The sequence below is a fragment of the Sturnira hondurensis genome, unplaced genomic scaffold (genome assembly GCF_014824575.4).
Source record: "Sturnira hondurensis isolate 20B ecotype Veracruz unplaced genomic scaffold, ASM1482457v3 Scaffold0016462, whole genome shotgun sequence".
NCBI lineage: Eukaryota > Metazoa > Chordata > Mammalia > Chiroptera > Phyllostomidae > Sturnira > Sturnira hondurensis.
The window spans coordinates 4,527,365-4,551,423 of record NW_028089093.1 but is presented as its reverse complement, the minus strand read 5'-3'; the positions used below and the strand labels follow the sequence as shown (position 1 = coordinate 4,551,423).

General features: G+C 38.2%; 2 protein-coding genes across 6 annotated transcripts in view; one reads left to right on the top strand and one right to left on the bottom strand.

Annotated features, from left to right (window-relative positions):
- RUNDC3B (RUN domain containing 3B) overlaps positions 1 to 19,487 on the top strand; it is a 136,229-nt gene extending 116,742 nt beyond the window's left edge. For 2 of the 4 annotated variants that reach the window (XM_037066121.1, XM_037066125.1), the window contains 3 exons: positions 543 to 689; positions 9,515 to 9,636; positions 18,321 to 19,487. In XM_037066121.1, coding sequence (XP_036922016.1) covers positions 543 to 689; positions 9,515 to 9,636; positions 18,321 to 18,466 — 415 coding nt within the window. In that variant the 3' untranslated portion in view covers positions 18,467 to 19,487. The remainder of the gene's footprint in view (positions 1 to 542; positions 690 to 9,514; positions 9,637 to 18,320) is intronic. The other 2 variants (XM_037066122.1, XM_037066124.1) reach the window with 2 other exon arrangements.
- Positions 19,488 to 22,750: 3,263 nt separating this feature from the next.
- The window catches only part of SLC25A40 (solute carrier family 25 member 40), a 42,412-nt gene continuing 41,103 nt past the window's right edge, over positions 22,751 to 24,059 (bottom strand). For both annotated transcript variants that reach the window (XM_037066119.1, XM_037066120.1), the window contains exon 12: positions 22,751 to 23,982. In XM_037066119.1, the coding sequence (XP_036922014.1) occupies positions 23,870 to 23,982 (113 nt within the window). In that variant the 3' untranslated portion in view covers positions 22,751 to 23,869. The remainder of the gene's footprint in view (positions 23,983 to 24,059) is intronic.

Below are 24,059 nucleotides of genomic sequence, written 5' to 3'. Positions count from 1 at the left end.
TTTATTGGTAGTCACTTCTATCAAAAACAATTCTGGGAACCTCATGATGTTTTTATTTTATATTTTTCTACATTAGTTTTATTTTAAATTCAATTTAATGTTTTTGTTTACTGAGCTAAATTACTTTCACAGATTGTGAATTTTGAAGCTAGAAAACTATATGTACTGAACCTTTCCTTTCCTTCATATTTTAATGGGCATTTGGTACTCTGTAACTTTAAAGATAATCACCACTGGTTTTTAGTTAACATGCAAGATGCAGCATGAGTCCCTTAGTCTTCTCATAATATCTCTGTGGAAAAGATAGGAAGTCTGAATTTCTTAAGTGATTTGTTGCAGCCAGCAAAGAAAGAATGATAAACCACATACTGCAGGAAATAGAACAGTCATAGCCCCATCTAACCCTCCTGTAGTTTTGTTCACAGTCTGTTAACATACCATTTTTACAAGATGAATTTTGAGGGCCTAAACTGATACCATTAGGCTCCTCTGCCATTGCAGAACAGTGAAGACAAAAGCACTCACCATCTTAATGTTCACAGGACTGTGCTAAAGAATAATGATTTAAGATCAAGACAAGAGTTAACTGCCCACCTCACCAACCAGTGGCCTTCCCCAGGAGCTCTGGATGTCAATGCTGTTGCCTTGGATACGTTGCTTTACCGAAAACACAATAAACAGTGGTATGAGTAAGTGTGACACTTTTTTCCAACTAATTACAGATCTAGTTGTGCCAAAACATGGCTCTCCACTTTGGTTTCTCAGTTGTTATTCTTTCTGAATTTATTATTAGCTTAGAGCAAAGGTGGGATTTAAGAGTACTTTGGCTTGGCAAGGTTAGGTGAAGGTAGTGAACTTGTTAATGTTTTGAAACCAAGGCAGCCTGGGGAAGTAAAATTATCTGAGAAATTCTTACACAATATTGTACCAGTTACCTCTGCCTGTTAACTTTCAGCCAGTCCCTCAGTTAAGCCTAGGAACTTCTATTTAATGAATCATCTATTTCTGAATCCTGGCTTTGGTGTTTGTATTTGCCTTAGGATTAGTTTTCCTGCCAGTTAGAAAATACAAAATACCATCCCATGAACGACTAGAAAGGTACATACTTGTTTTTGTGGGTCTGATAGAGTTTTGTTCATTTTTAGGAACTCTCATCTGGGGAGGATACAGAAGCTATAATCTCTGCAGCTGTGGCCGCAAGGTCCCGTCCTGTCCTTTGGTCCCAGGGTTCAGGACTGTGTCACATAGTTGCAGTTTCCCAACGTGGAGAGAGTTGCAAAATCTTAGGCAGTCTTAAACTGTGACATTCTTTGGCTTTTAGCCACTTTCCGTCGTGATATTTTTTTCAATATCTTTATTTTCCTGTCTTCAGCTAATTTTTGGATTATTTTCCCTGCTCTTCTTCCATCCCCTTCTGTTCTCTCTCTTCCCTTCCTTCTCTCCCTTTTCCTTCCTCCTCCTTTTCCCCTTCTCTCTCTTTTCCTCTTCTATTCTAGCCATTTTCAACCTTTTTCATCTCACAGCACACATAAACTAATTACTAAAATTCTGTGGCACACCAAAAAGTAGATTACATTTTTTGCCACTCTGACAAAAATAGGTATAATTTTGAATCATTCACACTAGACAGATATTTTTGTGCTGGCTGTTGTCATTTTTTTTGGACAACCTAGAGGAAAAGAGGTCATGTTCTCTTGACTAAATAATTAGGTATTACATGTTTTTAAAAAAATTCTTGCAGCACACTGGTTGAAAATCACTGCTGTATTCTATCCTCTCTCCCACTCTCCTTTTCTTTCTCTGCTCCTCTTTTAGAACCCTGTTTTTTTATATATCACCAGCGATTCTTAGAGTACCTTTCACTAGGTGATTAGTGGCCAGACATCTCCACAAGGAGCATTTTAGCACAGACACAATTTCCACCTGCTTTACTCAGTGATTTTTTTTTTTACAAAAAGTAGAACTCAAAATAAATTTGACCTTTTGTTGTTAATTTTTTTTCTGAAAGTACTAGAGACAAGCAGGAAAGAGTGAGCAGAATATTTTCAGAGTAAATCAGCAAAGCGCCTTTCAGCATCTACTAAACCATGCTGCTTGGTATGATCAAGGTGTCAGCTGAGTCTTTCATGGATTGAGACTCTTCTATGAATGAAAGGTTCTCTTTTATACCCTTAGGAAAGTTACAATAGAATATACCTTACTCTGCTGGTATGTAATTTTATCTTTCAGTAGCATGTTCAGTGAATGGAAGACCATAATGGAAAATGAATACTCATTTATTGAGTACCAAATTTATGAATGAAAAATTGAATTTATAATAGCAATACTTGGTATATTTATCTTGTCTGTATATATTAGATGTTCCTGCTGTTTTAACTATAAAAATCTTATAACATTAAAGCCTGACAAGTTAAAAGACTAAAAACCATATCTTTTTATTGCAATATCCACATTGTCACTTTAGATAGTGGGAGGTAAAATATTTTAGCCAAAATACATGTATGTACCTCTGCATGCCTGCAAAGCTACCTATTGAGGAACACATGAGGAGTCTAAGTGATTATTTATTTGTAGTTTACCTTTCATGTAGTGTTGGTAACTGGTTTTTACAAAGTATTGTAGTGGCAGCAAAAGTAATTTTAGTCTCAGAAAAGAAAGCAGTGAAACTGCCTGTTCAGCTGTTCAACATGAATCCAGATTTCATGGGTACTCCATTAGCTTTAAGAAGAAGGGACGCCCTTTCCTTCCCAGCATCGCCCCTTAACCTGACCTGACTGCAGATGCCAGTACTGCTTTTAGATTGCTCTGTTGCCAAACTGATAACGCTGGGCAAAAAGTATGCAGCCAGGGTATAGTTGTGAGAACACTGGACCTAGAGTTGGAGTCAGGACTTAAAAGGAATCTTTGCTACTTAATTGCTGTGTAACATTAAGCAACACTTTTTCTTACCTTTTGTTTCTACACGTGCAATACCAGGAGTAATGCCTATTTAAATAGAATTATAAGGGTCACATGGGGTAATAAATTGCCTGGCATTTAATAGCTTCCCAGTTTATTTTTATTTATACTCTATCTTCTTCTGTTTCTACTCTCATATTACCTTGTATCTTTCATGTTTGAATGCTAAACATGCACCCAACATCCCAAGCTCTACTTTCTTAAAGAGTTTGTAAAACTTAGGCAAAGTTAAAATGATCAGCAAATCCCCAGTTGTTCTAAATAAATAATTCTAACTTTTTCGTGTAAAAATAGAGACTTTGGATTTTTAGAACAAAATAGTGCTCTCTAAATCATGTTTGAGACAAATTATAGGATTTCATCAGGATCCAATTTTTGCACTCCTCAAACGTATAAAACAAGCCAAAGTTCTTTCTTTTTTAAGATTTTATTTATTTATCTTTAGAGAGGAAGGGAAGGAGAGAGGGAGAGAAATATCAATGTGTGGTTGCCTCTCGTGCATCCCCTGCTGGGAACTGGCCTGCAACCCAGGCATGTGCCCTGGCTGGGAATCGAACCACAGTTGTTTGGTTCACAGGCCCGCGCTCAGTCCACTGAGCTACACCAGCCAGGGCAACAAGCCAAAGTTCTTGAACTAACCTGACCACGACCCCTCTTAATTTGACCAGTATCTTAACTTTAACAAACATTTATTGAGAACCTACAAATTATGGAGGAGGCAGCCTAAGCAACAGTAGTGAGGGGCATTTGTTCTCTTGGCAGTCTGGTGGAAGAAACTGACCATATAATGAATCATTATGTTATATTATAATTCCTGCTAAAAATATGGGGTGTGTACAATGATTTGTTTAGAAGCTCTGTAACTTCATTAGCCCAGTTAGCTTTGAGAAGAAAGACAGCCTGATGTCTGATTTCATTAATTTTGTAGACTTGTCGACATTTCTTTTTTAAAATAACTTATTTTATTTTAAATTAAAGTTGACATACAGTATTATATTTGTTTCAGGTATACAACATAGCCATTAACCATTTATATCATATATGAGGTGATTCCCCCTGGTAAGTCCAGTACTCACCTGGAACCATATATAGTTATTATAATATTATTGGCTATATTCCCTGTGCTGTACTTTAAATCCCCACATCAGTTTTTATAAGTGGCAATTTGTACTTGTGTAGATTTTATTTATTTATTTTTAGAGAGAGGGGGAGGGAGGAAGAAAGGGAGAGAAACATCTGTGTGTGGTTGCCTTTTGCCTGTCCCCTACTGGGGACCTGGCCTGCAACCCAGACATGTGCCCTGACTGGGAATCGAACTGGTGACCCTTAGGTTTGCAGGCTGACACTCAGACCACTGAGCCACACCAGCCAGGGAGCAACTTGTACTTCTTATTCCCTTCACCTTTCTCACCAAGTCTCCCAACCCTCCTATCTGTCAGCCATCAATTTATTCTCTGCATCTGTGAGTTTGTTGTGCTTGTTCACTTATTTTTTGTTTTGGATTCCACATATAATTGAAATCATATAGTGTTTGTCTTTCTTCATTGACTTACTTCACTTAGTATAGTACCTTCTAGGTCCACCCATGCTGTCAAAAATGGCAGTACTTCATTTTTTATGGCCAATGGAATATTGTGAGTAATATTCCATTGTAAATATATAGTGGGCAAAAGTAGGTTTACAGTTGTTCATATGGAAAATGATACAATAATTAATAAATAATAATAGAAGAATACACTTTGTGTTTGCATACTCACAACTATAAGCCTGCTTTTGCATACCCCTGTATGTACCACGTCTTTTTCCATTTGTCTCTTTCTTTTTGTTTTTTATTTTAATTGTTGCTCAAGTACCCTTTTCTGCCTTTTACTTACAATGAGCCCCTGGGTAACATGGCTATGTTGTCACCTACGCATGGAAGGACCCCTGTCACAACAGATGTTTAGTTTATTTCCATTTACTATACATTTTACAAAACTGTAAAAACATCATTTCTGATTTCTCTCTTGATTATTTAGACCTGGTAAGATTAGTTATACTGGATTGTATATCTTTTATTTCAGACACAGGAATATCATGGTAAAAAATTTGAAAGCATTTTAGGCTTACTGTCGAAACCCAACAATAAATAAAGTACATTCTCTTAACACACATGTAAAGTAATTGATTACTTTAGTTTGTTCCTAGTAAGTTCTATTTTAGTGTTTGTCTTTCTCCCTGGCTGGTGTGGCTCAGTGGATTGAGCACCCACCTGCACACTGAAAGGTTGCTGGTTCAAGTCCCATTCAGGGCCCGTGCCTGGGTTGCGGGCCAGTGAGCGAGAGGCAACCAATCAGTCAAGGTTTCTCTCAAATATCAGTGTTTCTTTTCTCTCTCTGTGTTTCTCCCTCCCTTCCTCTCTCACTAAAAAACACATAGATAAATTCTTAAAAATATTTTTCCTTGTGTGTAAAAGTCTTGGCCACATGAGCTTGTTAGATACTGGTTATATAATCTTGTTAGGTTATTGTCTAAACCACTTATTTTCATCCCAAATGATCAAGTTCATTGTCATCATGTTTATATTTCCTACTTAAGCTTTTTTAGTCTTCTAAATTTGTTGCTTCCCAATTTGGCTATCATTCACACAATTACTGAAATTATGAGCTTTTGTATGCTCTTTATGATCTCTAGGCTAATTTTTCTTAATGCTCTCTAATGAATAGATGTAATCACTTCAGAGGTATTAGATATTCACCTCCCCATGTGTGTCTTTCTAGTATTTTTTGAAGTAGGACCCTCTGAAGCACTGAGGCTGCAGAAGTCTTTTACAGTTTGTACGTTTTACACTAACCCGACTCACATCTGTCCCTGTCCTCGAGGCTCCCTTGCATCCTCCCACTGGTTTCAGTTAATTAAGAGTCTATAGATTTTTTGCTATAGCAGATCCGTATTTCATTCCTTAAACGTATTCCTATGAAAAAACAAGAATAAAAAAGGACAGTATGTTTCTGTTTTCATGCACATTCACGTGCACCGGTGTTTACTGTGTGTGTGTGTGTAACGTCTCCTGTGCATCACACTCTCTGCTGCCCAGCGACTACCAGGCATTGTAAATTGCTATTGACATCAGTACATCTCCTGGGCAAGTAAGAGATGTAGATTGCCCATATCATCACTTCTGGTCACTGACATAAAGTATAAGATTGTGGAAAAGTTTACTAGTTAAGTGAATTCAGGCCTATTGCTCAGTTTTCTTTTTTAATTTGCCGCTATTTAGTTCCCAATTCTGTATATTGAAATTAATGTTTGAGTGATTTTAAAATGTTTAAATAGTTATATATTGAAGGCAGTGGAATGGATTATGTCCCAAATGCTCATCACGTACAATTCTTACAAGTTTAATTTAAATTATATTTAACAATGTACTGCAGTAGATTAAACTCTCAACTTTTATGTAGTCATAATACATGGCTCTTACGCTGGTTCTTATCTTGGTTCAGTAAGCTGTTACTATTTTTAAAATCCTACTCTGAGAAATAGTAATAGACTGTTCATTGGTTTGATGTGTCTGGTGGGTTAGATTGAAGTCTTACAGTGTGGTGTTAATGAGCCTAGAAATCTAAGATAGGGCATAGTGGTGACCTTTTAAAGACAGAACTCCCATAAATGTAGTTTTACTCCATGACAAAAACAGCTCTGTCAGATGGAGCTGCCGGTTGCACTGGGAACCAGGTCAAGATGTGGAAGTCCAACCCATTCTTTGTCATCAATGAAAGAAGGTGAACTGGACCCAGATGGTGGCTCTGTAGTCAGTTTCATGCAAGGAAGATGTTATGTGGTACTGTTCTTAACAGCTGATGAATAAGGTGCTTACTTTCTGCTTGGGATTTTTATTATTGCTGCAGAACGTGATTGTCGAGCAAATTCTGTGCCTGAATTCATTGGCATTAGGTTGAGTAAAGCCTATAACTCAGGGATTGTTCATGAAATGTGGCAAACTAAAGGGTAGGAAGCTTCCCGTATCACTTTGGATTTGGAAGTGTGGTGTTCTCAAAGACTGTCAGCAGGCCGCTTCCTGTGCCTTGCCTTATCAGAGGCTCTTCCCAGGTTCTCTCCCTCCCGTGAGTGTCAGTCCTGGAAATTGCTGTGTGTGCTCACGAACTCTCAGTTTTTACACTATTCACATGAACTCTAAATCTTTGTTACTTCTGGGTATTTTTGTTTATAAATATTTCTATATATAAATTTTAAAATTTAATAACATTAACAAGTTTCCTGTGATGGAAAAGTAGTGTCAGAAACTCATCTTAACCCATTCAGTTTTAAAGGAAAGGTGCAGAAAAATAATTTGGAAAAGAAACTTATTTATAACTTGCTCTATTAAATCCCTGTGTTCCTGCTTTGCACCATAGTGAAGTAAATAAGCTTTTAATGGAAGTCAAGTGGACTTTTTAGGGATTTGGTTTAAATGCTAAACAGTATAGTTTACATTAGGGGTCTCCGACCTCTGGGCCACAGACTGGTACCAGTCCAGGTTTGTTGTGGGGCCCAGGAACCGGGCCCCACAACAGGAGGGGAGCTTGAATGTAATGCGTTTAAATCATCCTGAAACCATCCTCCCAACCCCAAGTCCCCTCCCCCATCTGTGGAATAATTGTTTTCCACGAAACCCGTCCCTGGTACCTAAAATGTTGGGGACAACCTGTTTCCATGGTGTATCTCAGCAAAGAAAGCTGTTTTTAATGAATAGGTGTTTTTTTGTTTTTCATTTTTCTGTTTTTTAACCAATAGCTTCTAATGAAATAGGAAGGAGACAGCAGAGTATTTAAGGACAGAATTAGACCCAGGCTGCCAGGTTCAAATCCAATCTCTTTGTAGCCCAGTTTCTTCTGTTACAAAGTGGGATAGTAATACTTCCAACCTTGTAGAGTAGTTGTGAGGATTAAATAATATATAAAAACATGTAGAACAGTGCCTAGCATTTGTTAAGTACTGCATTGATATTGGGTATTTTTTTAAATTACATGTGGTGTACTCATGTGCTAATTGTCAGAAGTTTTCTACAATAGAACTTCCCATTACTTAAAAATACAATGAAGAATTTTTCCTTTATTTTTACTGTTTGCATTATTACAGATGGCCCATTATCCTCCCTTTACCCATCTGCCCCTTGCCCTTGCCCCTGCCCCCCTTCCCTCAGGCCATCCCCACACCAATGTCTGTGTCTGTGAGTCGCGCATCTATGTTCTTTGACTCATCCCTCCACCTTCCTTCATCCAGTTCCCCTCACCCTCTCCCCTCCAACACCTGTCCGTCTTTCCATGTATCTGTACCTCTCTTTGTATTTCGTTTGTCAGTTTAGTTTAAATTATTGACCTTTGAAAAGTCATCATGTTACAAAGTGAGAATTCTGCTGGCATTGTAAGCTAGAAGTTATTCTGTTGCCTCATTCTTCCACTCATTTCTTAGGGGAAAAAACAGACACCCATTGTATACATCCCCCCCATACTTAATATACATACATTTGATAAGTTTGTAAGTCTACTCTTGTGAATGTGAATGATGACTATGTATTACATCATTTACATTATATATTCATTCCTATAACATTATCATAGAATATATAACATTTCAGGGAAATTAGATGAGGTTTGAGTACCTTGGGAAGTAGATGTTGAACCAAAAAAAATGTTCATTTCTTTGGATTATTTATATTCGGAAATAATAATGAATTCTGTTCTCTTACTTGAAACATCAGTAACATCAAAGCTGCATGTATCTTTGAGTTGGCCTCGTCCTGAAAAACAGACATGAGTGCAGGTCTCTGTCTTCGTCCTGTTACCCTTCACAGCACCTTTGATGTGACTTACTGCTTCTTTGTTTTTAAGTCACTTTTGGTACCTTGGTTACTGAGTATCTGGAAGTTCCATAATAAACCTTCATTGACTTTCTGTTTATAACTGAGTGTTTCCTTTATTGTAATTTATTCTAATTAATTTGAATAGAAAATGGGTTCACACTTGTAAATAGATGAAGGAAGGAGGTTAATGATACTGATGGTATATTAACACAGAGGTACTTTATTACCCAACACTTTTAAGCTTTAAATTATAGGAATTTATGATAATTTATTACTATATAATAATCATCAATAAAAATATCAAGGCACTGAAGAATTCTGAAATGCCTAGAAGATACTAAATCATTATTAAATTATGTCAATTTCATTTCTGCATTAAGAGTAATCTAGGTTTTTCTGCTCCTTTGGCAATTGATAATAACCAGAAGTCCCCTTTGATTAGCTAGATGGATAATAAAAAAATTGGTGGGGTTTAAATTTGTTCAAAAAACTGTTTTCCATTTTTTAGTGGATTAAACAGATAGACCTCCAGAAAGGGTGGAGGAAAAGTATAATGGAGATCATATTGCAGTCATGATAAAGGCCAAGTTTAGGGGGAAACTGGGGAGAAAAATAACCAGAAATTCGATAAAGTGAAGACAACCAATAAGGAAAGTCTCTAGGAATTATTTTTGTGAGAATAAATTCAAGTAGCATTTTACCCTTGTTTTACAGAAAAAGTTATCAGAGTCTTGACCAGTTATCAGCTGAAGTTAGCCTTTCTCAAACTTCACTGGATCCGGGTCAGTCCCAGGAAGGAGACGGGAAACAAGACACATTAAATTCGGTCAGTGAAGGTAAGGGGAAAGATCCGTTCAAAAGTCACTCTTTCCTACACTGTCTGTACTTCGGTTGCAGAGGGTTGCTGAAGAATAACACTGACATTCCTGTGAAGTATGCTGAGAATTCAGCTGCCATTAAGATTAAAAATGGTCTGCCCTTGTTTTTTTTTCTTTTCTCATGTGTTTGTGGCTAGATGTCTTGAAAGAGTGTAATTTTTACCTTAATTGCCTCACTTCCTGTGTCCTCTGGTCTCCCCACTCCAATTGGGCTTTTGCATCTCTGCCACTTACCGAACTGATTCCTCAGAGTGACCAACCACTGGCACAGTGCAAAAGTCAGTTCTGTCTTCATGCTATTAGACTTCAGCTTTTCATGTAACTGACCACTTCTTCATTTTTGAGTCACTTTGGTACTTTGTGTACCAAGTATTCTCAAAAACACGGGGAAGAAACATAAAGAAGTTTCCATTTTTTCCTGTAACCACTTTCAGCTGTGTTCCAGCAACCCTCTTTCTGCAGGGTTGCATCTCCCTGAACGCATCTTGGTCCAATTCCATAACTCTTCAGGACACTTTGATCACATTTTAGTTTTTAAGAATCAACTTATTTGTTTTTAAACTTCAACAGCTTAGTTGTTTCAAAGTTCTTTTCTTTCCTACCGCCAGCATAGGCTACAATGTGAGTATAGACAGTCCCTTGCATTGGACAAGTGGCGCTGGTCTACTATGGTGCTCTCATCTTTTCTCTCCCCTTCTTCCCAGTTCTATATATGCTGCTGTGTGCGAGAGCCAGGGAAAGACAGCTTCTTACCTCGGGGGCACCTGTGTTCCTTTATGTCTCCAGCTTCTTCCCTGTCTTCTCATTGCAGTAAATGGCACCACTATAGGCATTATCCTGGATTCTGCTCTTCCCCCTTATCTGCAAGTCCTGGCAGCCCCCCAGACAACACGTGCTGTATACACATCCACCCACCTTCTCTGCTCCTGCAGCCCTAGTCTGCGCCACGTGGGGCAGGCCTCTTGGACGGACTCCTGCCAGAGCTTTTCAACATCCTACGTCTCTCATTCTTGCCCCCTCATAGTCCATTCAGTGACCTTCAAAAACATTGTATCCCCACTTGAAATTATGCAGTGGCTCTTCATGACAATACAATCCAAACTGCTTATCGTAGCATGGTAATTGTTGATAGAAAATGGTGAGAAGCTGTCATTTTTTCAAGAAACACTTATTAAGCCCCTCATATATGACAGGTATTATGCTAGTAACCACTAGTAGCTACCACATTTCATCAAATCTAAGATGCTTTGGGTTTTAGAGTACACCATTCTTTTCTGTCCCAATCCAAAAGAGAAGAAAAATGCCAACAATTAACTGTGACATTTCTGCATCTTAGCATTATTAGTATTTATTTTAAAAATCTTTTAGGCTTTTAAAAAACTTTTATTGAAATCATATAACATAAAAGTCACTATTTTAAAGTGTACACTTCAATTGTGTTTATTATACGCTCACATGCTCCTCAACAATGGGGATACATTCTGAGAAATGTATCCTTAAGATGATTGTGTTGTTGTGTAAGCATCACAGAGTGCACTTACACAAACCTAGATTGTGTCACCTACTTCCTGTGTACTCTTGGCTCTATGGTATGGCCTATTGCCCCCTATGCTACAAGCCTGCCCAGCATGTTGCTATAGAAAGCAACACAGAATTAAATCAGGCACAAGGGCGACTTCCGCCAAGATGGAGGCGTAGGTAGAAACACTGTGCCTTCTCCCGCAACCAAGTTTGAATACAACAAAGGTTTGGAGAACAAAGACGCAGCCAAAGAACAGAAAATTGAACTATATGGAAGTCCGACAACAACAAACCATTCATTCAACCAGACCGTTAAGAGGAGCGGAACCAGCAGTGGAGCAGGATCAGGCAGGAAAAATCCCCTGACCCCAGGCGCCCAGGCAGCTCCGCATCAGGCTGACCCAGTGAGGGCTCGGGGCAGTGGGCTGGCTGTGGTCACACATTCAAGCGCAGATAAACCAGCAAAGGAGTGAGCAGTGAGATGGACAGCTCAGGCCCCAGTGGGTGAACCCAGCAGCTGGCTGACTAAGGTCGCACATTTGCGCACACTGGGACAGACCGCACGGCCCACGGTGGCAGCGGGAGGTAGCAGAGGGTGCCTGCCATTGATTTCCTTTGACCCTGCCCCCACATACAGCGTCAAAACCCACTGACTGAGTTGCCCCGCCCTGGTGAACACCTAGGGTTCCGCTCCTCATACGTAACAGGCATGAACAGTCCAAAATATGGCTCAAGAAGAACTCAAAGCCCCAGAGCCGATAACTCTAAGCGACCAGGAAATAGCGAACCTCTCAGATGCACAGTTCAAAACACTGGTGATCAGGATGCTCACAGAACTGGTTGATTTTTGTCACAAATTAGAGGAACATATGACGGCTAAACTAATTGAAATGAAGGGAAATGCACAGGAAACCAATAGTGATGGAAAGGAAACTGGGACTCAAATCAAGGGAGTGGACCAGAAGGAAGAACAAAACGTCCAACCAGAAAAGAATGAAGAAACAAGAATTCAAAAAAATGAGGAGAGGCTTAGGAACCTCCAGGACATCTTTAAACGTTCCAACATCCAAATTATAGGGGTACCAGAAGGGGAAAAGAAACAGCCACTGGTGGAAAACTTATTTGAACAAATAATAGAGAACTTCTCCAGTCTGGCAAAGGAAATAGACTTCCAGGAAATCCAGGACGCTCAGAGAGTCCCAAAGAAGTTGGACCCAAGAAGGAACACACCAAGGCACATCATCATTACATTAGCCAAGACTAAAATGAAGGAGAGAATCCCAGAAGCAGCAAGAGATAAGGGGACAGTTACCTACAAAGGAGGTCCATCAGACTGTCAGCAGATTTCTCAAAAGAGACCTTACAGGCAAGAAGGGGCTGGAAGGAAGTATTCCAAGTCATGAAATCCAAAGACCTACAGCCAAGACTGCTTTATCCAGCAAAGCTTTCATTTAGAATGGAAGGGCAGATAAAGTGCTTCTCAGATAAGGTCAAATTCAAGAAGTTCACCATCACCAAGCCCTTATTATATGAAATGCTAAAGGGACTTATCTAAGAAAAAGAAGATGAAAAATATGAACAGTGAAAGGACAGCAAACTCAGTTACTAACAACCACACCTAAAACAAAAGCAAACCAAGAGGACAGCTAGATCAGGAGTGGAACCATAGAAATGGAGATCACATGGAGGGTTAGCAACAGGGGAGTGGGAGGAGGAGAAGGGGGGAGAAGGTACAGAACATAAGTAGCATAGAGGGTGAAAGAACTTGAAACACGTGGTCATAAACTAAAGGAGGGAAGGGTGGGGGAGGGGTGTGCAGGGTGGAAGGGAGTGAAGGGGGGAATAGAACAACTGTAATGGTATAATCAATAAAATATAATAAAAAGAGAAAAAGAAAAAAAATCAGGCACAAGCAAAAATAGTACAAATGAGAGATGGAGTAAACAGATGTATGAGGCTGCCGGTATGACCCAGCATACAGCTTCACAGCACACTCTTGTGGAAGTAGAAAGGGTGCACTCTGCAGTAGTGATAAAAAGTATATTAAACATACAAGCCAGTACCATAGCTATTTATTGTCACTATCAAGTATTATATACTGCACAGAATTGGATGTGCTGTACTTTTACACAACCAGCACTGCAGTAGGTTTACACCAGCAGGACCACACACACGGGTAATGCTGTGTGCTAGGACATTATGACAGCTACAACATTGCTAGGCAATAGGAACTCTTTTTTCAGCTCCATCTTATGGGACCAGTACTGTCTGGTGTTAAGTCTGCTGTCCTTAGGTGGTGCAGGGCCACCAAGACAATCACTGCAAATTCCGGAACATCACCCTCACCCAGCAAAGGGCCCCCGAACACATTAACGGTTAATCCCAACTCGTTCTCACCCCAGCCCTTGGCAACTACTCATCTGCCTTTTTGGATTTGTCTGTTCTAGACACTCATATAATGAAATCCTATGATACAGTCTGTTTTGTCTGGCTTCTTTGCCCTAGCAGAATGTTCTCACAGCTCAGCCTCATTGCAGCGTGTAGCACTGCTTTGTTCTCTCTTGTGCCTGAGTAGTATTCTTGTGTACATGTGTCTCACACTTTGTTTATGCATTCATTAGCTGGGTGTTTGGGTTTTGGGGACTATTATGATAATGCTGCTGTGAACATTCATTACAAGTTTTCATGTGAACATACATATTTTTCCCTGGGTTTATAATTATGAATAGGATTGGTTCGACCATTTGAGCAACTGCCAGGCCATTTTTCAAAGTGACTTACCATTTTACAATCCTACCAGCAATGTTTAAGGGTTTCGGTTTCTCCACACCCTCATTGACACTTGTTATTTTTTTATCATAGCCATTCAAGTGGATGGAAAGTGGAATTTCATGGTTTTGATTTGCATTGCCCAGATGAGTAATAATGTTGAGCATCTTTTCATGTGCTTATTGGCTATTTTTATATCATCTTCAGAGAAATGTTGAAATCTTTTGACCATTTAAAAATTACATTGTTTGCCTTTTTATGGTTGAGTTGTAATAGTTCTTTATGTATATTCTGGATAGTAGAACCTTACCAGATCTGTGATTTGCAAATATTTCCTCCCATTCTGAGGGATGTCTTTTTCACTTTCATGCTAGTGTTCAAGTCAGTTTTTGATTTTGACAGTCTTGCTTACCTAGTTAATTTGGGGGTTGTTTGTGTTTGGGGTATCACATATAAGAAACCATTGCCTAGTCTAAGGTCATGCCGATGTAAAATAAAACACATAAGAGTTTTATAGTTTTAGATCTTACATTTAAGTCTTTGATCCATTTTCCATTTATTTTCGGTAGATGGTGTGAACTAAGTGGACAAGCTCATTCTTTTGCATTTGGATGTTGAGTTGACCCTGAGCCACTTCTCAAAAACACTGTTCTTTCCCCCTCACTGAGTGGTCCTCGCACTCTTGATGTATTACATTACCCACACGTGTGGGTTTAGTTCTGCGTTCTCTGTTATATTCCCTAGTCTGTGTCTCTGCCAAAGCCACATTACCTACATTCCAGTGCCACAGTCTTTTTTTAAAATTAACAATAGAAATTTATTTTTTTAATTTTAATTTTTATTTAATTCTTGTTCAAGTACAGTCTTCTGTCTTTTCTGTTTTCTGGGGCGGGGCAGGGCAAGTACAGCCCTGCCCCCCCAGTGCTCCCCACCTCCCTCCCATTTCCACCCCCCACCTTAGTTATTGTCCATGTGTCCTTTATACTTGCTTATGTGAGTCCTTCCCATTTTCCCCTGAGATTCTCTCCCCTCTCCCCTCTGGACCCTGTCAGCCTGTTCTGTATTTCAGTGTCTTTGGTCATATTTTGCTTGCTTGTTTGTTTTGTTGTTTAGATTCCTGTTAACGGTGAGATCATATGGTATTTGTCTTTCACCACCTGGCTTATTTCGCTCAGCATAATGCTTTCCAGTTCCATCCATGATGTTGCAAAGGGTAGGAGCTCCTTCTTTCTTTCTGCAGCATAGAATTCCATTGTGTAAATGTACCATAGCTTTTTGATCCAGTCATTTACCGATGGGCATCTAGGTTGCTTCCAACTCTTGGCTATCATAAATTGTGCTGCTATGAACATCGGGGTACATAGGTTCTTTTGGAGTGCCACACTGTCTTGATTGCTGCAGCTTTGCATTAAGTTTTGAAATCAGGATGTGTGAGTCTTACAACTTTGTTCCTTTAAAATTTTTTTGGCTATTCAGAGTCCTTTTCATTTCCATATGAGTTTTAAAATCAACTTCTCATTTCTGAAAAAATGATGGGTAATTAAGATGGAAAATTTTGCCATCTTCACAATACTGTCTTCCAATCCAGGGAAAGACAGGAATTCATTTTCTCACTCATTTCAACATTACATTTCTTTCAACAGTTTTTTTGTAGTTGTCAGCGTACACCTCATGTGCTTCTTTGGTAAAATTGATTTCGAAGTATTTGATTTTTTTATTGTAAATGAATTGCTTTCTGATTTTATTTTTCTGACTGCTTCTTGTAGACTTTAAGCATAGACTTTAAAATTAAATTTACTCTTCTATATCTCAGATGAGGAAAATAAAAGTGAATTCACGCACAGGAACTTCATGTTCAGAGTAGACCTCGTCTGAATCATCTTCGAGTTAGAACCGTCCGTGACTGTGTGTGCAACACCCTCCTCTGTGCGACAGTGAGCCATTTCCTAAAACGCTACTTGTACTGTTGGAGTCGTAGGGATTTCTTTTAAGTTACCAACAAACATCCTGCACATTTTTATGCAGATATTTTCCTATTTGACTAACTTAAAGTTTCATCATCTTCCTCAGTTAAATCAAATGCTTCTGGACATTAAACAGCTTCTCTTCAAAGGTCACAGGAATCCCACAACAAATTGATGTTTGCCTTATCAACAGAAATCCTGCATGATGCGTGAATCAGTCACTCCAACTGATTGCTTCGGAATCTCTTTTTTCTGTTCTGCGGAATTTCTTCTGTCTTTCCTTGTAAGCTTGGCGTGAGATAAGCGGTCCTTTTGCTGATGTCCCCAAGCTTCATTACTTGGAGGGATTTTCCCTTGCTTAGCATTTTCCCCCCTACGGGCAGTTTGCCTTGTTTTATAAAAAAAAGTATGAGTTGCAGTAATTCCTGTAATGAACGTTTGCTTCAGTAACATGAAATTTACAACCTATTTCTCATGCTTTTCTATGAACAAGCAGCTATGATGTTTAAGAGCAAGTTATACAGTAATATTTTTGAAGGCATTTCAAGCAGCATATAAACAAACACAGGTCCCAATCAAGGTGATGCCAGTATAGATACCTGTCATGGTGTTCACACAAACACGTGCAAAACAAGTATGTCGCCACCCGCAACTTCCACACACCTGGTTTCCAGTAGTTTGAAATTTTATCGCACGGAATGATGGCCATCAGTTTTCTTGGCCATTGTTCACAAAAAGATAACACAGTCCTTACACGCCGCTTAATATATAACATTTTGTCTCTCGTTGTGGCTTCGATAGTAGCTAGAAATTTCTTTGGGCATTCCTTAGAATTAGGATGCACATGTACTGCCCATTTCCTCATGGACCTGTTTCCCTCTCCCAACTCCTCCTCTACAGGAGTTGGTGCTCTCACCGTTCTCTTACCCAGAGCCTGCTGGGTCATCCATGGCTCCTCCCACCAGCGGTTTGCCTTACTACGTCCTACAGGGTTAACTTTCTAAACATTTTTGACACGTTATTTGATTCTCCATCCTCCTTTCTGCTGCTAACTGGGTCCAGGGAACTGCCATAGTCTTCCTTCTGATTTTCCTACATGCATTGTATTTCCCTCAAAATCATGCTTCATAGAGCCTTCAAGTATTTAAAATACAATTTAACCATGAAATTCCCTTATGTAAAAGGCTTCAGTGGATCCCTAGTATATGAATAGGACCAAGAATATAGTGTCTGAATTCAGAATGCACAAATATATTCTTGTGATTATATCAAGATAGATTCCTCAACATAAACTCTAAAGTGTCCTGTGGCTTTTTGCTATTTCTCCAGTCCAGGGACTTTTCAGCTGGTGTACCACAAGAATTTTTAAAACATACGACACCTGACTATTTAGTCGGGGGCACTGACCTCTTCTCCCGTAGATTGTCAAATAAAAAATGACAACAGCTAACTCATAGCTGTCCAGTGTGAATGAATGAAAACTACACCAATCTTTTTTGTCAGAATGGCAAAAAATACTTTTTTTTTTTGTGCACTGCAGAATTTTAGTGATTAGTTTGTGTGCCCCAAGGTGAAAATGGCTGGAAACCGCTGCTCTAGTATCATTTCTGGCTTGCAGCTCCCTGCACCCACCGCCTTCCCTCCGAGCCTTCCCTCCGTGTCTTTGCTCACGCTGGCCCTCTGCACAGACTTGTCTGGTCTCTGCCTCCTTGGTTATGCTAGTCCCTGGGGTTCACTTCATGGGTCCCTTTCTCCCTGAAACTTCTCTTTTTGCCCCAACCCTTCCGATCTGGTTTGGATACTTTCCTCTGAGTCTCCATAATGCCCTTGACCTACTGTTATCACTACACTTACTGAATTTTGTGTTTCTTTTTGTGTCTCTGTGGACACAAATTCCCTATGGGCAAGAAGTGATTCTTAAATTTACCTTTTTTTTTTAATCACAATGCCTGGCACACAGAGGACACCTAGCGTCCTCTTATGCCATTTGCAGCAGCATCTGAAGACTTGTAGAGTCCAGTCTCCATACCAGTACATTTAAAACAAAACTGGTTCTCTTTGGTATAAAACAAAAATCAACTTTCTCCTCCTGATGACTGATTTTTTTCTGCTAGGAACTGCCACTCTGTCATATGAGGTGGAAATTTTGTTAACCTTGCAAATTCTTCCCCCATGTCAATAAGTTGGTTTTAAAATATTAGTAACTCCGATTTTAGCATACTTGTTATTTTTTATGTTATGTATATTCATTTATGTATTAGCGTGTTGCCATAACAATATTCAAGAATATACAGTATTTTGTAAAGTATGATGTTTTTCATGGTTTTCAGTCCTTATTGGTATCATCCTTCAAAGACAATTAAATATTTATTTTATCCTAATTTCCAGGTAAAGAAGATACTCCTTCATTACTTGGTCTCTGTGGGTCCCTAACATCAGTGGCAAGTTACAAATCTCTAACTAGCCTAAAATCTAATGACTGTCTTGCAAGTCCTACAACAGAGATGACAAGTCCAGGCCTAACTCCATCCTGAGGAATTTTATGTAAAAGCCAAAAGATTTTATGTTGCCAGTGTTCTATTTACACAAGTGTGACTGCTGGGAAAACCTTTGGGATTTTATATTGTTCTGGCACAAGCCTGGGATGCTGTGGTGTAGAGAGTTCAACCCACTCCGTGCTGAGTGAAAAAAAGATGGTCCAGCCATTTCTCATTTTAAAGTTCTTGTATTTGTCACTGAGGAAGTTTCAAATGAATAGACCTAAAATAATGTTCAAAGATCCTCTAAATTAATAATCCTTTAAAGTGTACATATTTATTATTCAGTTGATTTCCATATAATTTAATGTGTAATAATTGCCAGAGACGAGTTCAAGGTTTTATTCCAGAGACTTAAGCTACATATTTTCTTTCCTCTTTTATTCAGTGATTGAAAAACTTCTAAAAATGACTTAATCATATTATTTTTCATTAATTTCTTCCAAGATTCTAATGTTTAAAAGCCTTGTTTTTAAAATAAGGAGGATATTTTCAGCTGCAATCTGACAGTGGCTTATTCAGTTTTTCTTTAAGTTATTATCATTTGGTATCAATGTTAACATTCCACTTAACATTTTATAAATTTTGTAGGAATGTGCAGTAGGCAGTTACTAAATTTGTTAGTGTCATAGGGAAAGTACAATATTTTAGGCCATTTAGGTAAAATGAATACATTTTTTATTCTTTGTCTCCCCCAAATTTTCTTAACAGGTTGTCAATTAAACACGATCAAATATGCCTCAAAAATTAAACGTTAAAGTGTAACAGATGTTGAAAAAGTATTTGATCAGCAAAAATTTCAGGTTCAGTGAAGTGTGAGCGGCTTTTGCATTAGGATCGGCAGGGTGACCACCGCTGCGAAGTGTCTGGCACCCGTATTCCTTCTGCCCCTGCTCTGTGGCCGTGAGCTGTGTCTTGTGACGTTTACGGCTCTTGTCATCGATCAGGCCGCAGTTTCATTTTAAAGTTGATGTTAAAAGTCCCTGCACTTCTACAGGCAAAACATAGTTTCCTTTTTTAAAAAAGCTATGAGCTGTATTTTAAACATTTTTGCAATGTTTGGAGCTATACATTTTGTCCCAAAAAAATCCACCATATTGGAAGAGAAAATGTATCATTTTCTAAAGTAATATGAGGAAACCCACGATCAGTTGTGCCAAAGAAGTTTTATACATTGTTTACATGAAGAGGCTACAATACTTCTTGGGACTTAATACGTGCTATATTTTTGTTTATTAATAAAACATTACATTCAAACTTAGTAGCTTTGACATATAGGAATGATGTTCCTCCTAAGAAAATTTATTTTCATTGAGAGGAGGCAAGAAGTGTGAACGTATCACATTCATTATTTGTATTAGAAATGTAGGAGTGTGGTGGTTCTCTACAGTCTTTGGAGCTTTACTCTCATTAAATTTGGAATTTAATATAATAAATAATAACAAAGCTAGTCTTGTATGTAAAACAGTTCAAACAATGTCAATTCAGGGACAAAGGAGGCCTGAAAACCCTTTTAAAAAGTTATCTTAGTTGTTCCAGAACTGCTCAGAGCTTTATTGTTTTAGCTTAAGACTTTAGTATTGTACTTACAGAAATGCAAATATTCTTGAGAAATGGTACCTTTAATCTCTTAATTCTGTATATGTTATTGTCAGTGAGGTGTTCAAAGCAATTTTTACCCTGTGTGGGGGGTAGAATGTATAAAATGAGGGCAATAGAAATCTTGGGAAGAGGGAGTGAGAAATGGTTCAGGAAGGGAACTTCAACATTTTCAGGCTGGCCTTAAGCATTTTTGCTGCTTTCCTAAAAACTCTCAGAATGTTTAAATGCTTTATCATCCATGGTCCACTCTCAACTTGACACTTTCCTTCCATAGTTAAAAAAAAATCATTGTTAAATTTTTTCCATACTTTTTTATAATACGGAAAGTTAATTCAGGATTCCATAATTGATAACATTTTTCAGATTTGTCTAATGTGTACTGTAACCTGTGCATCTTAATGTGCTGCTAAACGCAGATTTAAACACGACATCTGACGATCATGACTCTCCCTCCTTTCTTGGAGCTCTTGGTGTACAATCCATCTGCTAATGTGAATTCCGGTTTCTACAGAGTTCATTTCATACTAGAGATGGTTAGTGTGTGCATGAAGAAACAACTTAAGTCTCAGTCTTTACTTTTAGGTGATAGTGTTTATTTACAAACCCTCCCCCAAATAGAATGCTGAATTATATGCTAATATTTCTATGTGTATTTTGTTGCCTTGATGTATTATACTTGCTGCATGTATATTAAACATTTTGTACTATGCATTAGTGGTCTTATTTTATCCTTGATGAAAAATTACTTGATTCAGGTTGCACACCGAACTAAGAAATATGATAAATGTGTATTACTCAATACCTAAAATACTAATATGAAAATGGTTTTGGAGAAATCCATATTTCAACTCAGATAAAATAAAACACACTTTATTTTTTAAAAAACATGACACACTTTGGAATACCCAGCAGCTATTTAGGTGGCCCTCTGCAGCAGCGGCCCGGGTCGTGTCACTGATTGGGGCATATAATGGCCACTGTCTGTTTTCTCACCTGTCCAATGGAAACACCACCATCTTCTCAGCACCTGTGTGATGGCATCGGGATGAGGTCAGCACTAAGTGAACTCACACGTATCAGTTTGTGAGAGGTGAGTGCCAGACGCAAGCTACTAATTATGATGGACAGAAACCTTAAGTCAGTTTCTAAGTCATTTTTGATTACAAGTTTTCAGCTGGTTAAAAATGTCTCAGATTTACAACTATGGAAATTCTGATCAAGTTCTATCATTAAGTAAAATCTCTGATTTTGATAAACCGATACACTGGATTACCTCTGAAATGTCACATGACTGCTCTGAAAAATCAGAGGTCTTATACTTTTTTAGTTAGTTCACTGGGCTCTTCCTTTAAGCAAAGCAGCTTCTATGTAGGTTCAGCCTTTGTTCTTTTTAACTGATAGGAAGGGGGAGATAAATTTATATCAGTGTCATTAAAAGTACCTTTTAAAAGCTTATTGAAGTCCAAACCAAACTTTTAGAATGTTTTAAAATAGGTCACCTTATTACAAGTCACATTCTCCATACTGTTTGTTATTTTTCTAAAACACAGCTAAGACCAAATTTTCGCTACACAACACTTGGCCTATCATGTGTACATGATAGTGTAGTAAGGCCTGGTGTCTTCTGTGTTGTGCTAATGCTGTCCTATTCTGTTAAAGATAAATGCTGGTGTGGAAAAAGACCCAAACCCTAACTCTATAATTGCTAGAGTCGCACCAGAAATACTTCCTTTGTTTCCTGTTTCTTTCTTGGTTCTTGTTTGGCACACACACCCTTTGCTCAAAGGGCTGGGACCACATCCCGTTGCCTGCCTCCAGGTAGGTTTCATTTGCATCGCTGTCCTAATCGTAGAGGCATTTCCTGCCCACTTCCCCTCTGTGCCCAGGGTGAGTGAAGAGCCCCCCAGCGTTCCCCTTAACCCCCTCACACACCTCCATCCATCATAGTCTGAAACCTACTTGAGGCCAGTGACAGTTTCGGAACCATCTTATCTCCAGTGTTTTTCCTACTGCCACCACATGGAAGGGCCCAATAAGTGTTGAATGACAGATTTCATTTTGGGAAAAAGCTCAAAAGTGATAGGTGACATTTTCTGACATCCCTGGAAGTTGTGCCCTGGAACAAGGGACGGAAGAATTTAAAGGAGGCACGTATGGTAACGCGTAGTGAATAATTTTCCGAGAAATACAAGGAAAATTTATTTTTATATCTACTTGTTTAAAAAGTCTAATATGTATTATACAATAAGTAGCAAACAATACTAAGACATTCCTTCTTAAAATTTATACAAAGTAAGTATGTATGTTAGAAAATTTATCATTAATGAGATGAAACTTTCCTTTCAGAAACATTGCCAAGAACACAATTTGTAGCCAAACTCTGGCTGGTTGCTACTTTTTTTTAAAAGAAAAGTATTAATGCTTATTTACTGAAGTAGAGAAAAGGCGGAGGCTTTCCTTCTTCCTTCCTCTCATCCAGATACAGTGTGTGTAGACACGTGTTAGAAAATCTAGGGGATTAGATTCAGCTTATTTTAGTCATAAATAGTAACAATCTCCCACAAGTGCAATCAGTATTGGGGGTACAGTTGGAAATTTCCCTTCTGGTATTTATAAGCAGACATGTGACTGCTTTTTGAAGCATAGTCCTAAATTTCAATATTTCTGCCTTTTTCTACCAATAAGTTATCAAAAAGCAGCAGCAAAACCAGGGTAAGTTTAGTACTGTTAAACGGCAGTGTTCAAGATAAATGTTCATACACGTTATATGAAAATATTTAGCTAAAGACAGTGATCATTTTAACTTATAATATTTTAATGAAAATAACCTTAAAATCATAAATATTTCATGTTTTTATGGACATGTTCCAAATTTAATGTAAATCAACAGGATAAAAACACAAAAGATTACATACAAATTCTATACAGTTTATTTCTGGTAAAATGTTTAAGCTCTTTTCTACTATAATACAAATACATTAATTCCTCCATGGACACTAGAGATTTATCACCTAAAATATATTACCTATTTTAGGGGCAAAAATGCTTCACATTTTCATAAAATACACACAGACGTCAATAAAGTGCTTTTTCTTAAGAGTATATATATCCTAAGATATTCAGACAAATATAAAAAAAGAATATCATTTCTTACAGTCATAAGCTAAATTACTTAGGCATTAGCCTGTAGTGACCAAAAGCTATTCAAGAAAACTGCCGTCTGTTTAGTCTCTTGTTCTAGCACACTAATGTCAGGTGCACATCATCAAAGGAAATCCTGGAAATACTGTGACTGAGAGTGTATTAATAATATCAAATTTAGTACAACAAGCAAATAGGGAGTGACCTAGGGAGCTCCACAAACAGTGATGTGTGAATTACAGCGTGGATGTGCCAAAGCGTCATTGTTACTAGTCTAAATACAATGTTTCCCACTCTGCACCCTTGTTTGACTTTGGTGAACATTTAATACAATCAGCAAAACCACTCCCTCTTGCAGAAATAATGGTAACGTTATTTCTTTGATATCCAACTCAGATTATTGCTTCCAGTATCAAGGAATAGTTTTTCGTTATAAAAAGCTCTATGGTTGTGGTTTCTGGAAAAGCTCAGTATTTCAAAAATTAGGATAACAAAACTAATTTTAAAATAAGGATTATGGTTTAGAATCAAGGCAGAAACTCATTTCCATTATTGGCAGGAAAGATACAAAACCTTTGTAAGATAACATGAAGGCCCTAGCCTAAGAGTCTCCACCTTACTATTTGGCCGTGGTTATTTCCAGCTGAAACAGCATCACTAGTATTGCTGTCGTTGAGCATTTTGTTTCTGGAAAAAATCCTTTCCAAATTCATATGTGCTGATCATAATGGCACAAGCAGGAGCAATTTTAACTAAACGGGGAATTGTGCCTGCAAAGAGAATAGAAAAAAAAAGCAGAACAAATTTTACCTTATTTAAAAAAATTTAAATTATTTGGTTTTATTCT